At 52.0% G+C, this 14,711-nt stretch overlaps 6 protein-coding genes across 6 annotated transcripts; 2 read left to right on the top strand and 4 right to left on the bottom strand.

Annotated features, from left to right (window-relative positions):
* Positions 1 to 1,166: 1,166 nt before the first annotated feature.
* N7498_009178 (uncharacterized protein) lies at positions 1,167 to 1,379 on the bottom strand (the record flags this gene model as incomplete). Its single annotated transcript, XM_058456234.1, has 1 exon — positions 1,167 to 1,379. One exon carries the CDS (start codon positions 1,377 to 1,379, stop codon positions 1,167 to 1,169), a length of 213 nt encoding a protein of 70 aa, XP_058303133.1.
* A 24-nt stretch (positions 1,380 to 1,403) lies between these two features.
* N7498_009177 (putative GTPase activating protein (Evi5)) lies at positions 1,404 to 4,212 on the top strand (the record flags this gene model as incomplete). Its single annotated transcript, XM_058456233.1, has 4 exons — positions 1,404 to 1,772; positions 1,836 to 2,446; positions 2,501 to 3,711; positions 3,785 to 4,212. 4 exons carry the CDS (start codon positions 1,404 to 1,406, stop codon positions 4,210 to 4,212), a joined length of 2,619 nt encoding a protein of 872 aa, XP_058303132.1.
* Positions 4,213 to 4,489: 277 nt separating this feature from the next.
* N7498_009176 (NAD(P)-dependent alcohol dehydrogenase) lies at positions 4,490 to 5,789 on the bottom strand (the record flags this gene model as incomplete). The annotated part of the gene is made up of 5 exons (XM_058456232.1): positions 4,490 to 4,726; positions 4,777 to 5,335; positions 5,386 to 5,515; positions 5,571 to 5,730; positions 5,787 to 5,789. 5 exons carry the CDS (start codon positions 5,787 to 5,789, stop codon positions 4,490 to 4,492), a joined length of 1,089 nt encoding a protein of 362 aa, XP_058303131.1.
* A 1,457-nt stretch (positions 5,790 to 7,246) lies between these two features.
* Positions 7,247 to 8,207, top strand: N7498_009175 (SDR family oxidoreductase; the record flags this gene model as incomplete). The annotated part of the gene is made up of 4 exons (XM_058456231.1): positions 7,247 to 7,381; positions 7,439 to 7,813; positions 7,870 to 8,067; positions 8,124 to 8,207. The coding sequence occupies 4 exons, from the start codon at positions 7,247 to 7,249 to the stop codon at positions 8,205 to 8,207; spliced, it is 792 nt and encodes a 263-aa protein (XP_058303130.1).
* Positions 8,208 to 8,414: 207 nt separating this feature from the next.
* Positions 8,415 to 10,723, bottom strand: N7498_009174 (uncharacterized protein; the record flags this gene model as incomplete). Its single annotated transcript, XM_058456230.1, has 4 exons — positions 8,415 to 9,203; positions 9,255 to 9,934; positions 10,014 to 10,569; positions 10,616 to 10,723. 4 exons carry the CDS (start codon positions 10,721 to 10,723, stop codon positions 8,415 to 8,417), a joined length of 2,133 nt encoding a protein of 710 aa, XP_058303129.1.
* A 471-nt stretch (positions 10,724 to 11,194) lies between these two features.
* Positions 11,195 to 13,857, bottom strand: N7498_009173 (glycoside hydrolase family 92 protein; the record flags this gene model as incomplete). The annotated part of the gene is made up of 6 exons (XM_058456229.1): positions 11,195 to 11,774; positions 11,830 to 12,513; positions 12,585 to 13,408; positions 13,465 to 13,574; positions 13,620 to 13,652; positions 13,707 to 13,857. The coding sequence occupies 6 exons, from the start codon at positions 13,855 to 13,857 to the stop codon at positions 11,195 to 11,197; spliced, it is 2,382 nt and encodes a 793-aa protein (XP_058303128.1).
* Between the last annotated feature and the right edge of the window lie 854 nt (positions 13,858 to 14,711).

Raw genomic sequence — 14,711 nt, 5'->3', positions numbered from 1 at the left:
TGTGCCATATAAACAACCTTTGGAAATAGATTCCCAGGTTGTGTAATCAGTTTTTCCTCATCCACTAGTACCTATCTGACTTGCGTTAGTTTCCTGCGGGCGCGCAGTACAGCATCTACAACCCTTGCATGGCACCAGATAAGGAGACCAGAAGAACAATCTGAGCAGAGCGGCCCGTCTGGTTGACAAAATATTATTCCGAATAACATGAACAGAAAAGGTAGTTTTGAAACATATCATTAGGATGAGAAGATGAAAGTGTCTATGCATCTGGAGACGACTGATGCCCAAGACATGTACTACTACTCCATACATATGTACTACTAGAAATCCCCAATTTTCAGTCTTTCCCAAGGCCCTCGGAGGTTTAATCCCGGCGGACCGCACGGACCAGGGGAAGATCCACTGAAAGGGGCGCTGTCCACGGCCCCTTAGGGGAGGTCGCTGTCAGAGCGAGGGGGAGATTGTACGGTTTGTGCTATTTGACACCGGAAGGGTGTGTGAAAGTATCCCAGCTGTCGGATGCAATTCCTCCTTAGGGGTCCTCCCTTAGCGCCGTGCAGAGGAGAACTGGTTAAGGTGAAACAGGGCCGCCGCAGGGGCTGTCACCATGTTTCGTACCCGGCGAAGTATATTAAGTAATATACTCCCAATGAGAGCCAGCGTTTTTCAGCATGGTCCAATAATCAAGCAAATAATTTACACCGATAGTTCTATCTGTACAGGAGTTACAGTCTGTCTCCGTGCATCCACCCCTCTAATATCGGAGGCTGTACCTGCAGGTTATTTTCACATAGCAAACTGTCAAGCTCATAAAAGAAATAGCAGTAAACTTAGGATATCATGTGAGTACATACGTGACTGGAAAGGAAGATTCAAGTGAAGATTCGAGACACAGCCGGGGCCCACGGATCGCGGGTGCATCCATGGTACAGCCGGGGGGAAGACGCGCAAAGTAAACAGGGGGCACATAACGCACCAGGGGGCCAAAGGAAATAAGCCAAGAAAAGCGAATCAATAATTACAGCATTAGCGTAACCGTCAGACAGTCGGTGTATGAGGGGAGATCGACGAGGGGCGAGACTCGAGGGGAAACTAAAGGGGTTAGCGAAATAGTGGGCGGTGGGTTCTCTCCTGACCTCCCTTTTTCTTTTCTTTCTACATTGCTACACGTCCGTCCATACATAGACGAGAACTCTACGGTGCTGGATCACCTTCAGGTAGGCTTCCGCTTTCTGCTTCCGTTCCTTGTTTCCTGCGCAGCGGCGAACTGACCTCGTTACCAAGAGATGAAGCTGGTCTTGATTACCCTCTCCACGACCTCCACACTGCTCAACTCCGATCTCTAATTGACCTTCCTCGGCCACTGTTTCATACATTTTCATTTAAGACACTCCTACAGCATGGCAAACTCAGAGCCTGCATCTCCCGGGGTGCCCCATGCCCCCAACCACGACTCTATGGTCACCGTCTCGTTATCCGACATACAATCCAATTCAGAGCACACACAGCCGGACTGGCGAAACCTCGACATTCCCCCGACTCCGGTGGAATCCACCCATGGGCCCGAGGGCAACCACTCCAAGACCGAGTCGTTCGGTCCCATGGCTCTCCGGGATGCGGCGAGGACAACCCCCACTCCAGTAGACGAGCCCCCAACCCCAACCTCGACCAAAGATAAGACCTCGGATGAAGAGACGGATAACGAAGTGGACTGGGAGAACCTGGAGAAAACGGAGGAGAAGGAGCCCCGCGGAGAGGGCTCAGACGAGGTAGGTGACTTGCGATGCCCCCCTCCCGTGAGGAGTGGACCCTGACCATTTTCGCTCTGCTAGTCGACGGCTCTGCTTCTCGCTCGTTTAGAACAAGAGAACAATGCCCTGGCCACAAATCCAAAGTCTGGAATATCCAGTCCTCCCCGGGCTCAGAAACACCAGCGGCAATCTCGTTCCCAATCATTAATCCAGATCAAACGGTTGATCAATGACCCGGCTCGGTCAGAACTTCGCTACTCTCAGCTGCCTCCTCCCCCGATGACCGAACTCGAGTTCTGGGCTGCTCTAGTCGCGGACTACCATCAGACGGCCCAGCGACTGCCGACCCTGACGTCGAATAAGATCCAGAGCGGTGTTCCTCCGCCTCTCAGAGGGGTGGTGTGGCCCAGTCTTGCAGGTGCCCGTGACCCCACGCTGCTGGAAGAATTCCAACGGCTCTCCGGCGAGAGCAGTCCATATGATGGACTCATCGGGAAGGACATTGGCCGCAGCTTTCCCAATGTGGAGATGTTCCGCGACCCGAATGGCGAGGGTCAGCAGATGCTGGCCAGAGTACTACGTTGTTTCAGCTTGTACGATGCCAAGATCGGTTACTGTCAAGGCCTTGGGTTTGTCGTCGGTCCTTTGTTGATGCATATGTCGGATACGGAAGCTTTCTGTGTGCTTGTTCGGTAAGAATTCCCGGCAGACCGAGCCGGACAGATCGGACACTGACCGATGTATAGTCTCATGGACCATTATAATCTCCGCACTTGCTACTTACCGGACTTGTCGGGTCTTCACCTTCATGTCTACCAGTTCCAGAACCTTCTCGCGCGCCACCGACCAGCACTGTTCGAGCACCTAGAGTCCCTAGGTGTGGAACCGGTATATGTATCTCAATGGTTCTTGTCATTCTTTGCAGTGGCATGCCCATTGCCGATGCTCCTCCGAATTTACGATGTCATTTTCCTCGAGGGTGCTTGTGAAACCTTGATGCGCGTTGCCCTTTCACTGATGCAGCGAAACGAGCAGAAACTCATAGCTTGTACTGAATTTGAGGATGTCATGCAGTTGCTTCTGTCGCGAAGCCTTTGGGATACGTACGCATTCAACGCGGATGATCTAGTCAATGATTTCGTGTCATTGACATCCTTGGTCACGAATGAGAGTCTACAGACTTTGGAAGCCAGCTACAATCAGTCCCAGGGTGTGCCTACTGGGGTTTCTTTCCCATCCATGCAGGCTGCCGCTTCTCGCTTCCTTGGACGTCTCTGGGCGGGCTCCGGCTCTCACAACTCGGTCAAATCCCTGAATCCCAACCCCAGCCCGTCTCGTCCCACCAGTACCATCCGCCGCTCGACTTCAAAACAAAGCTTGACTTCTACCCTCAATTCCATCGAGACCACCTCCGACACCAGCACCGCTCCCACCGAACTTTCTACCGCGACGATCAGTGTGGATGGCCATAACTCACGCGTCAAATCCAACATGTCAGCACACAAGGATCGCGATCTTCATACACAGATTGAGGATCTTTTGATGGCGTTGAGCGATCTTCAACGCCAACAGGCAGATTTGACACGCGAATTGCAACAGGAGCGTGAGGAGCGCGAAGAAGACAATGCGGTGGCAAGAGAGATGCTCAGTCACCTGCAGGAGCAGGATACCGGCGATCAGCCCAGTGACCTGATCTCGAAAGCGCAGGCCCGATTCTCTTCAGAGGAACCCAAGCTCACGTCAATTCCCCAAACTAAGCACCAACTCCACGACGACATGAGACGGTGGAAAGAAATGCACGAGGTGGAAGCTCGCCGGTGCTTGGGCCTTACACGGCGCATGGACGAGTACGAACAAGAAAATTCTTCTCTGAAGGAGCAACTCCGTGAGGCGCGTGGCCGAATCCAAGATGGATATCGCGATCGGCAGCGACTGGAACGGAAGAACCAAGAGCTTCGTGCGAAGACACCGACTTCGGAGTCGCCAACACCCCCCAGACGTCATGTTTTCGGTGGCGAATTCCACTGAAGCAAACTCACCCAACGGTCTTCGTGAATTCAAATTGGCGCGTACCAATTCGCAGAAGAATCCTACATTCAGCAAGCGGTCCAGCAGCCTGGGTCTTCAGAATGTCCTGTCCACCGAAAATAACAAACCCGCTGCAGAGGAAACCCTGCTTCTCGAGCTGGTCAATGCGAAGACGGCAGAAGCAGTCGCCAAACAAGAGTTGGAGGAAGTGAAGGGCAAGCTGGACGCGTTGCGAAAGATGATTAGCGCGCCCAATTCACAACCCGAAAACCGGCATTCTTTCATCGGCCGCGCACCCTCCCTCCCGAGTTTCAACAAAGCTCCGACGGAACCCGTGAAAACCCCGAGTGCCACTAGCACCGGAAGCAATGGAGGCTTTTTCAGCGGGTGGGGGCGACGCGTTGCACCCAGCAACGAGACCCCGCCGTGAGATGCAACCATTCTTGTAACTTTATTTCAGTGCCCTGAAGCAATATCTCAGCGGTCTGTGTTTATGTCGTTCTCAGCCTATCTGTTTTCTATTCAAGTACATAGATATCCCACTCATTCGAGAGCATCGCACATACTTCTTCAAGCGGCTATGTATCATTCCGTTTGGATTACCTGCAGAGAAATGAGAGAAATGAAATGTTTTCATTCAACGAAGCCTTTCATTGGTTCTAGACAGTGCATCATTCTATCATCGCTTACTTACTACATCCCTAACACTATACCGAAACGCCCTCAATAATCACCTTGATCACGCTCTCCTTTCCTTGCCGCACCAGCTCAAATGCCTCCTCGGCCTCCTCAAACTTGAAGCGGTTCGTGATGAGCCGCTTGACATCGATCTTTCCACTGGCGATCAGGTCCACAGCGGTCGGATAGCAGCCAACGGTATACCGGATAGAACCGCGAATGTGCAAGCCACGGATACAAGCGGTGGTTATGGGAAAGACGACGTTCTATCGGTGTCAGTCTGTACGTTTGCCCAAGCCGGACCAGATCAACTCACCTCACGTCCCATACCGGCTTGCACATAGGTGCCGCCCTTCTTGGTCAAGTGGATTCCGGTCTGGATGCATGCCTCGGCTCCAGTCGCTTCCAGGACAACATCGGGGCCTTCACCCAGATTGAACTTCCCCCTCATGATATGCGCCACTTCCTCGTTCCACACGGTGTCTTCTTTGCCCTCAGGCTTCACGGGAGGCACAAACACATCATCTGCGCCAAATGTGCGGGCAAAGTCTGCCCGTGACTGACTGATATCGACACCGATCACCTTCTTCGCCGAGTATGCCTTGCTCACGGCCTGGCAGAGTAGTCCGATGGGCCCGCAGCCAAAGACCACAACCGTCTGGTTGGGCTTTACTTTGCCCACCTTGGTGATCTGCACGGCGACAGCTACCGGTTCCACGAGAGCACCTTCCTCCATGTTCATGTGTGCGGGCAGCGGATAGCAGTAGTCCGCCTGCGTGTTGTAGTATTTGGAAAGGGTGCCGTCATGAGGGGGAGTTGCGGCGAAGACGGTGTCGGGGCAGAGATTATACGAGCCGCTACGGCAGTAGTCGCAGCTGGAATCCTTTAGCTATTGATATCTTGAAAGTGTATATGGCACAAATACCGTCGACACGGCACACCCGGTTCTATGGCGACTCGATCGCCCACCTTGACATTCTTCACTGCAGACCCAACCTCGACAACAGTGCCGGAACTTTCATGGCCGAGGACGATGGGAGAGCTCAGTATAAAGTCTACTCATGGGGCGTGTCAGTCAGTTCAAATGAGTTCGCCTTGGAGATTACCTACCTCCGATACGTCCTCGCTGCCAATAGTGTACATCGCTTCCACAGATACCGGTCTGGGCGACGTGGACCCGTACATCCCAAGGGCCCTTTAACACCGGAACTGGGCGGTCTTCGAGGACAACGTCTTTGACGGCGCGTAGAACAAAAGAACGGTTCGTCTCCTGAGACAAGTCCCGAGATTAGAGGGCTGTAGGATGAGGACCTGAAGTATACTTACCATGATTCTTTGAGAAAAGAATAGCCAAGAAAAGAAGTCTACTTACGTTAAGTAGAAGAAACCTTGGGACATTTTGGACCCGCTCTGTACCTTTTCCCCGCCGTGTGATGCTCCACGGACTCCCCACTCCGTTGCCGAACGCTCTACGGACGGTGCACTCCGGGTGGGGCATGCACGTCAATCTCCATCTCCAGACAGAGCACAGAAGTCGCAGAGTATTCTAGTGAATAGACCGGACTTATGAAATTCCACAGAGGTTTAAGCTGCCCTTTGACAAATTGGGTTTCAAGCGATGATCCAATCCTCGCCGATTGCGAAAGTACCGGGCCATCCTCTGCAGCTTGTTCCACCTCGCCAACCACTTGACTCAGTTGTTAAATGGAATATTGGACTGAATTCACCCTTGCTTAAGCTCAATTACATGGTGCAATCTGTGTTTGTGTCCGCAAGGGCACTGGGTTATTCTTCCCAAGCCGTGAGTGTCAAATCCCTAGTTATTTATTGCTCATACAGCACTTGGCCTTTATTCATTTTTGATAATGTTTATTCCATCTATCATGATTTATGTTCCAGAATTTATGTATAGCCATCAAGCAAATTGTGTTTTTTTTTTCCATCTCATCTACCGGCATGTGTATCCTCCATCGACCACCATGTCGGATCCTGTTGTGCATGTGCTAACGTCACTGGCAAGATACTGATAAACGCCCTTCAACTCGCGTGGATCGGTATCCCGCTTGAGGGGAATGAGACTGTACCGAGTCTCCTTTATCTCAAAGGGATAGTTTCCACTGATTGGCGTGTCGACGTACCCACGGCTGACGCAGTTCACACGGGCGAATTCAGCCCATTCCACGGCGAGTGATTTGGCCAGGTGAATGACACCTGCCTTGCACGCATTGTAGCAAGCCTATACGTGGAGGTCAATCGGGCTCACGCGTAGGCTTGCATAGCTGGAACACGCAATATTTGAACCGTGTCTATTGGAGGTTCTTCTTTATTCTCAACAGTCCGAAACATAAGTCAGCCTCATTTTTTCAAACGTTTCCAATCCCTTATAGTCAAGTCACCGTAAAACTTATCAATACTTATAGATTACATGGACGTCTAGTTGAGGGATGCACATGCGGAGTACAGGAGGCTGGTGGGCCCACGAAGGAGCTCGCGCAGCCAGAGCCTCACTAACACATTTGAAATAACCAGAATAGAGCCCAGCTTCTACACACCTCGTCATGCTACCGAACCCATTTGAGGAGGGGAATGGAGATTGGAGTACGAGCGACTTGGACCCGCGCGGACACAGTCGTCCGATCGGAGAAGCCCCGATGCGGGGAAACGGGCGAGTATTACTCCAGAGCATCACAAACCGGCCTCAGGTGCATTTTATCTGGCTAGCAATTAATTAGAAACAAGCTCCTTGAGCCCAGGCCAGTTGTATATTCATTCCACGTACAGTCAAGATGGTCCTCGCGCAGCCCCAGAACCAGCACGTCACCAAGGCCTTCGACCTGACGGGCAAAGTCGCCGTCGTAACTGGCGGTGCTCGTGGAATCGGTCTCGAGGTTTCTCGGGGACTGGCCGAAGCCGGTGCTAATGTGTGACCCATGCTATGCTGTGATATTGGAAAGTTCAATCGTCTAATTCTCGTTCAGGTTGCTATAATCTACAACTCATCCAAGACGGCCGATGCTGCCGCCGCCGAGATCGCGAATGCGAACAACGTGCGAGCAGCCGCGTACCAGGCCGACGTCACCGACCAGAAACAGATTGAGACTGTCATCCAAAGGATAGCCACGGATTTTGGAAAACTTGACATTCTCGTCGCGAACTCCGGCATTGTTAGCTGCGTTGCCGCCGAAGACTATACTCCCGGTCAGTGGAGCGAGATCATGAAGGTCAACCTCGACGGTGCCTTCTACTCTGCTCAGGCTGCAGCGCGCATCTTCAAGCAGCAGGGTCATGGCAACGTTATCTTTACGGCTTCCGTGAGCGCTACTTTGGTCAATGTGCCCCAGAAGCAGGCCGCCGTGAGTATACTACAGTTGTTCCCCAGGGACGGCATTGAATTGCTGACTCGACACAGTACAACGCCTCCAAGGCCGGTGTCGTGCAAATGGCCAAGTGCTTATCGGTCGAGTGGGTAGACTTCTGCCGTGTCAACTGCATCTCCCCAGGTTTCATCGCGACAGAGATCCTCGACATTCACCCCGAGGAATGGCGTGCCAAGTGGTATGATATGATTCCTGCCAAGCGCATGGCGCAAGCCTATGAGCTGAAGGGGGTAAGTGACTGTCGATCAAAGCAGCTTGAATCTCTTTGAGCTAACCGTGTTTCCAGGCCTACGTGTTCTGTGCTTCGGACGCATCCAGCTACATGACTGGTGCAGACATCATCATCGACGGTGGTTACACTTTGCCCTGAGTCAAGGTGAAGGTGTTTAATGCCATAGCATTCATTTCTTAGTCAAAAATAGCATGAATAGACCGTTAATCTTTTCCCTTTTGGTCTGAAATCGGTCGCAAAGCTCATTCCACTCCCGGCAGTTGATTCATAAAGTCCATGATCGTTGACTCTTGTCTGTAATACGGTCAGTATACCGAAAATCCCAGGAGAAACTTGGGGGAATAATTACAGAACCGAATCCATCCCGTCAAGCTGTGCAATCTCCAGTGTCGGCCACATCAAAGGATAAAGATGTGCCAGCTGCGTCTGCGGCAACTCCTCGGTCGGCTGGTCCCATCCATCATCCGAAGTGTCGAGATATGTCCCGCATCGGTCCCGAAGAACCGACAGACATCGGAGTGCAGTCGGATTGAGGATCGACATAGAGTCAAGGACCCTTATGGCTTGGTGAATCTGTTCACGCCATCCGGCCGCCAGGGATGCCTGAGGATCATTGCGCAGACAAATGACCGGAATGAGAACCGCTTGAAACAAGACGTATAGCCCGTACCAGCAGGCCATCATACTCTGTTGTTCTTGAGCCCAGAAAGTAGAGATGAGCTCCACGGACTCACGGGCTGCGTCCAGACACCGTTGAATGGTAACGTTGACTTGAGCATCGTCATCCTGAGCAGCATCCCGCTCCGATCGTGCCATGAGTCGGTCAACCAGTAAGGGCCGGTACATGAGAATGCGGAAGTCTCGATATCTCCATTGTAATATCGAGTGACAGAGCCGGAATCTGAGCCCTTGGGGGACCGACTCTTGAAAGAACGAAGGTAGGCTACGTAGCCAGCATCCGATAAGCCTATCGTCCATGTCGAGGAGCTCTGAGGCGGTCGGGAATGGCGAGGAGATTATCTTGGAGTAGATTTGACAGGTCGCTTTATGAAAGGTCGCTTGAGCACGCAGATGGGTGTATACGGTTGTCTCGTTAGCAGAACACGGCATGGTTTTGGCTCCCTGTGTAAAGTCCTGAAGCCAGAGTTAGCAAGCAACTTGCACATGCAGTATTGAAGCACTGACCGTATCGTGGACGTTCATTGGAAGTCCCACATCGATGCTATCATCTGGGAAGTCGAGCGGCCGTGAAAAGGTGATGATTGCACCGACATCAAAAATATAGAGGCAGTACCAGATCCGCCGTCTCATCTCAGTTGTAAAAAGGCTAGCTCCCCAGGTTGGAAGTTCTTTGTGTAGACCGATACCCATCGCAATTCGGCGTGCGAGGCCTGTATAGTTGTAGCTCGAATTCGGCTTGTCCCTCTTCTGCATAAAATTCGAAATTAAGGTGAGAGCTTGCACGAGGATCAGGTTTCCAGTCTCCAGCATATCAATGGAGAGTCGCGCCTTGGCAGCCTCAAAAAGCCCAAGGTCAACAGTGGTCGGTTCTCTCGCTGCGCTCCACACTCCCACCGCCGCCACTATGAAAAGCAAAACTTGCCAGGCATTTCCGGTTGGCCGGGGAATGACCTCCATAAACTGAGCTCGGAAGGTTGCTTCATGTACGATGGGGTATGATGGGTGGAAGAGAGAGAAATAAGCATCCACAAAAGGTTCCAACTGACCCAGAGAATTCAGCACAAAGGGGATGCTTGAGGTCGGACGATTTGCCATCCTGGCATATTGCTCTGAACCTGAAGTTTCGTTTGTCTCATGGGATCCAGTTTCGGTGATGCGCAGTAATCCAGCACCAGATGCAACCCCTGGCTTGAACTCAGTATCATGATCAAAAGAAAGAATGAGTATAATCCTAACCTAGATAACCGCCCTCATGGGACGCACTAGTCAAGCTGGCCATGCCATCAACGAACTTTTCACCGCTAAGGTTCCCGTTCCTTTCATCCCACTCGAAATTACTAGGCGAGGTTAGGGTCTCCAGCGACAAGACAGATGGTGCCTTCGGTCGTCTCTCAGAGACAGGCGACCAATGTTGCGGGTCACGATGGGAGGTGACTTGTTGTATCGGCAGTTGATAAATGCGTCCCACATTGTCGGTTCGGCTCGGGGTAGAATGCTGAGTTCGAGATTCGGGGCTTGCAGGATGCACTATAGTCTCCGTCCGTCTGTGACCCGGCTCGGGATTGTTCAGGAGTTGAGACCCGGGAATCTCTGTTGAGTGAGATGCATGGCCTGGTTCTTCGATTGGGGCACCAAAGTTCACTTGGAGAGAATTCTCCGAATCAGGCATGAGCTGCTGTAACAACGCCTTGGTGCGTGCCAGTTCACTCTCCACTTTGGTGAGGTAGCGCCGAGTGAGTGGTGTCCTCTCTTGTCTCTCATAAATGCATCGCCGGTCAAGCTTGCGGCACGGGTCACACATTGGTACCACACGATCGCACTTCCAGCATGTCAGTGAGATCTCACTTGCAGACCTTGAGACTCACTTTAGAACTCCTGCGACGGCATTCCCCGCATGCCTGCTCGGCCGTAGTGCGCGCATCATCCTCATGTTCGCCACGATTCGGTCTCTGTGCAGGCAACACAGAAGCCATGGTTATATCACTATTATGCATCTAAAAGGCCATCTCAGACCCGTTCAATGATGTGTGGGAGAAGTGGAGTAGAATAAATGGCACTCACATTGGACGAGAAGCTCCGATTGACGCCTGATAATCCAGGTAAACAGTTACTGACGACCCCGTAGTGTCTGCAGAGAAAGAACGATCAATAGAAGTAGAGTGAAATGAAGGAGGTCGCATTGGAATTGGAAACTTGGAAGTCAATAGACATACGTGTGTGGAAAAATCGGGAGTTACGGGATCATATCAGATGAATCGATGAACGACCGAGTCACCTTGGGAGGGAACGTGGTAGAAGGTAGATTGGCAGATTGAGAACGAAGAAGAGTATATCCATGGATGTCGAAAGGAAAAAAGATTTGTGGAATAGTGACTATGTATGTTTCGGGCAAAACTTCATGCTATAGACACGCACTTTCGCATACGAAACCTGAAAGCTCACAATCACGGATAGTCACTGAGACTGGGAGGAAGATCTTCTACATGAGTTCCCCATTGGCTCTCCTTCTCTCCCAGCTCCAACTCAAGAACACCGCCTTCGATAAAGAAGTCGTGAGTGAGCCAGTTCTTGGACCATGGCTTGCCATTCAACTTGGCGCTCTGGATGTAGATTGACTTGTAGCTGGAATCAAAGTTGACGTTGCGGATGGTGGAGACCTTGCCCGTGAGAGAGTTGGTGATGCTCAATTCCTTAAAGTAAGGCGGAGTAATGAGGTAGACATCCTGCCCAGGAACAGGCCACAGACCCATCATGCTCAGCACCACGAACGAGCCCATCGCCCCACTGTCATCGTTGCCTGCAATACCGGCGTAAGTCGTGTTGAATTGCGATGGAATGTAGAAGTGGCTGTATTTGGCCGAAAGAGCGGGACGTCCGGCGTAGTGGAATTGATAAATGGTCAAGAAGGCTTGCTCGTCACCCACGTAAAGCAGACCCGACTCGTGAAGGAAGGTCAGTCGCTTGGCAAACTCCTTCGCTCCTCCCAGGGCAGTGACCAAGGATCCCATATCGTGCGGGGCGTAACTGAGAGGGCTGTTAAAGATATCACCCAAATTAGGATGAAACGAATAGAACTTACAACGTATATAGCCAGGCGCTTCCCTCGTAGGTCTCGTGGCCATCGGGATTCAGGTAGCAGGATGTAAAGTCGAGCAGTGGACTGCAGAAAATGGGATCCTGAGAGCCCCAAGTTCCATTAATGTAGCGAGGCTGCAAGAAACCGGTAAAGCCGGTGTCGACGCCGTTAATGCTCGACTTTTGGTCGGCCTTGAACATATTGATCCAGTTGCCAGAGCGTTCCAGATACTTCTCATAATCGGACTCGTGTCCCAATGCTTTGGCCATCTCGGCAACGCAGAAGTCGTCGTATGCGTACTCCACGGTGCGCGAAATACTGCGAGTATGGGTACCAGTGCCGTAGGGATCGAAGTCGTCAGTGGGGATGAATCCAAGACCCTTCCAGCTGTGCAACCCACCACGGCCTTCGACATCCCAGTTTCTGGGCTCGACCTCGGCGTCCTTGACCACACCCTCGTAGGCAGTGTCCCAGTCAATACCTGGCACCTTCTTTAGATAGGCATCGGCCATCAGCACGTCTGCGTTAGAACCGCCTTGGGTGTAACCCTTGCAGAGAGACATGCGGCAGTCAGGGAAGTAGCCCTCGTGCCGGTAGATGTCGACAAGACTTCGCATCATCAGAGACTGCGAGACAGGATCCAGCAAGGTCAGCAGAGGGTGAATGCTGCGGAACGAGTCCCATATACTAGAAACATGTCACTGTTAGCCAAAACAGAGAAACAGAGAAAATAGCTTTATTCAGCCTCATTTGCTTACCAGTAGTAGCTGTCATAGTAAGGCTCATCGCTTTTCCAAAGAGGGTTTTCACCAGTGTAATCCTGGGGGCTGATCATAGCTCGGTAGGCTCCGCTCCAGAAGACCTCCTGCAGGTCTTTGGAGACACCCTCCGCATCCACCGAAATAACATCCAACTTCTTCCTCCAGGCGGACTTGGCTGCGGCAACAGTACCGTCAAAGTCAAAGTCGGGCTGCTCCCGCTCGGCGTTGGCACATGCTTGGCTGACACTCATGAAGCTCACACCGACACGAGCCATCATTGTATTATTCGCGGGGCTCTTGAAGCGGGCAAAAGTACCAACAGATAGGGTAGCAGGCGAGTCGACGCCGTCGGCCGTGACCTTCACTTTTTCAACGGTGAAGTTGGCCCGATTCTTCGACCAGACACCCGTGTCCCGAAGATCGGCTCCCTTGAAATCAACACAGAAATGGAGGTCGTAGTTACCAATACCGAAACTGGGACTGAATGTGCCGTTTCCTGTCAACCGTCCCGTATTGGGGTCCACGGCAGCAGTGCCATTTGTACGGGACTGCGGCAGATCCATCAAATCGACCAGAATCACCGGGCTGAGAGACTCGGACGATCCATCAAAGGTGAAACGATACAGGGCAGACCGATTGGTCGTGGTCATTTCGGCTTTCACACCGTTGGCTAGCGCGATGCTGAAGTATCCGGGATTTGCCACCACCGAATCCTTTTCCCATGCAACGGCTCGATCTGTCTGCTGCCACTTGCATTGGTTGATATCGTCATTCGGACAGGCGGGCTGGGCGAAGATCGGGAAATTTCCCAGAGATGGAGACTGTGAGAGTTAGGAGTCTATTTTTTGGGGGGTCGAGGTATAGGAATATCACGTACGCCACCGGTGCCAGAGTCATGCATATGGGAGAAACCCGTCACGACCGACGTATCCCAGGCGAAGCCGGCCTGGTTCTCGCCTACTGTGTCGGCAACGGCTTTGGCCATTCCTAATCTTATTAGCTATTGTCATGAGTCCTCAGCTTTGAACATACCGAATGGCAAAGTTGCGCCTGCGAACACATGGCCTGCAGATCCCCATCAGTTGATTGACGCCAATGCTGGTAATTCTGATAGCGCACCTCCATTCGACGTTCCGATCAAAGGATCGACAAATTCCAGGATATCGACCTTGCCGTTGGGGGCATCCTGGGTCCCGAGCGCAACAGAGCCGTACAGGGCCGCTGCAATGGCAAGTGCCTCCGCACGCGGGAGGAGAATTTGTGGAAGCATAGTGGGCTCGAGTAAATAACGCGAGCCAAGACTTTCCACGTCGTTTGTTTTCGAGATAGTTTTGAGATCAAGGCACTGCACGCGTCTGCAGATCGAAGCTTCCTTATTTACAATCGCGGGGAAGCATTCCACATCCCCTGTTTTGGTTGAAATGCAGTTCGGACCAAAAAGGAGCGAAAAATCCCATTTATTTGGGATCATTCGGTTTAGGTCACATCGTGCCCCCGGCCAATCTGCAACGGGTGTGACATCTGTGGCCAGCTTGTGGAGGTGCGTTCTGCACTAACGCGGGCCTTCTAATTTGCCCACGCCTGAGCGACTCTCGGAGCGGCATTGGCCGCAGCGATAGGCATTTGCGATGCCCGAAAGAGAAATCGGCGCAACACGAAATGCAATCAAATCATATTGGTACCGGACTGGGTTCCTGGCCGTGTGCTGATCTTTATCGACTTCGGGCCAGGATTGGCGAAAAGCCCGAGTGGGGAAGGCCTAAGATTCGTGGGTTGCCGTGTGGAGAATGAAAAGCCATACCGGCGGGGTTATCATGCATGTAACCTCCTTACGCTACGTCAAACATGGAGGTTGGGGAAGAGGTTTTGTCGTTGTGGTTTTGCTGTTGACCCGTCGGCTCCGTGCAGATGGGGATATCTCTGTCCGACTTCAATCTAGAGTCTATATTTCGCCAAGCGTTGGAGGTTCCTTTTTTTGCTTGCGATTGATGTCTGATTTGCTGATGCTCGATTGATGTATGCTCGATAGCTTGTAGATCAACATGGCTCACTATCTACTTGCTCAGGCTCCTTGCCAATCCCGGCCCGGTAGTTCATGCGTTCGTTACACAAAGAGTCTTCCAA

This window comes from Penicillium cinerascens (genome assembly GCF_028974065.1).
Source record: "Penicillium cinerascens strain IBT 15544 chromosome Unknown scaffold_4_segment0_segment1, whole genome shotgun sequence".
Classification (NCBI taxonomy): Eukaryota; Fungi; Ascomycota; class Eurotiomycetes; order Eurotiales; family Aspergillaceae; genus Penicillium; species Penicillium cinerascens.
The sequence above is the reverse complement of the archived record's forward strand: the minus strand, read 5'-3'. Positions and strand labels throughout refer to the sequence as shown.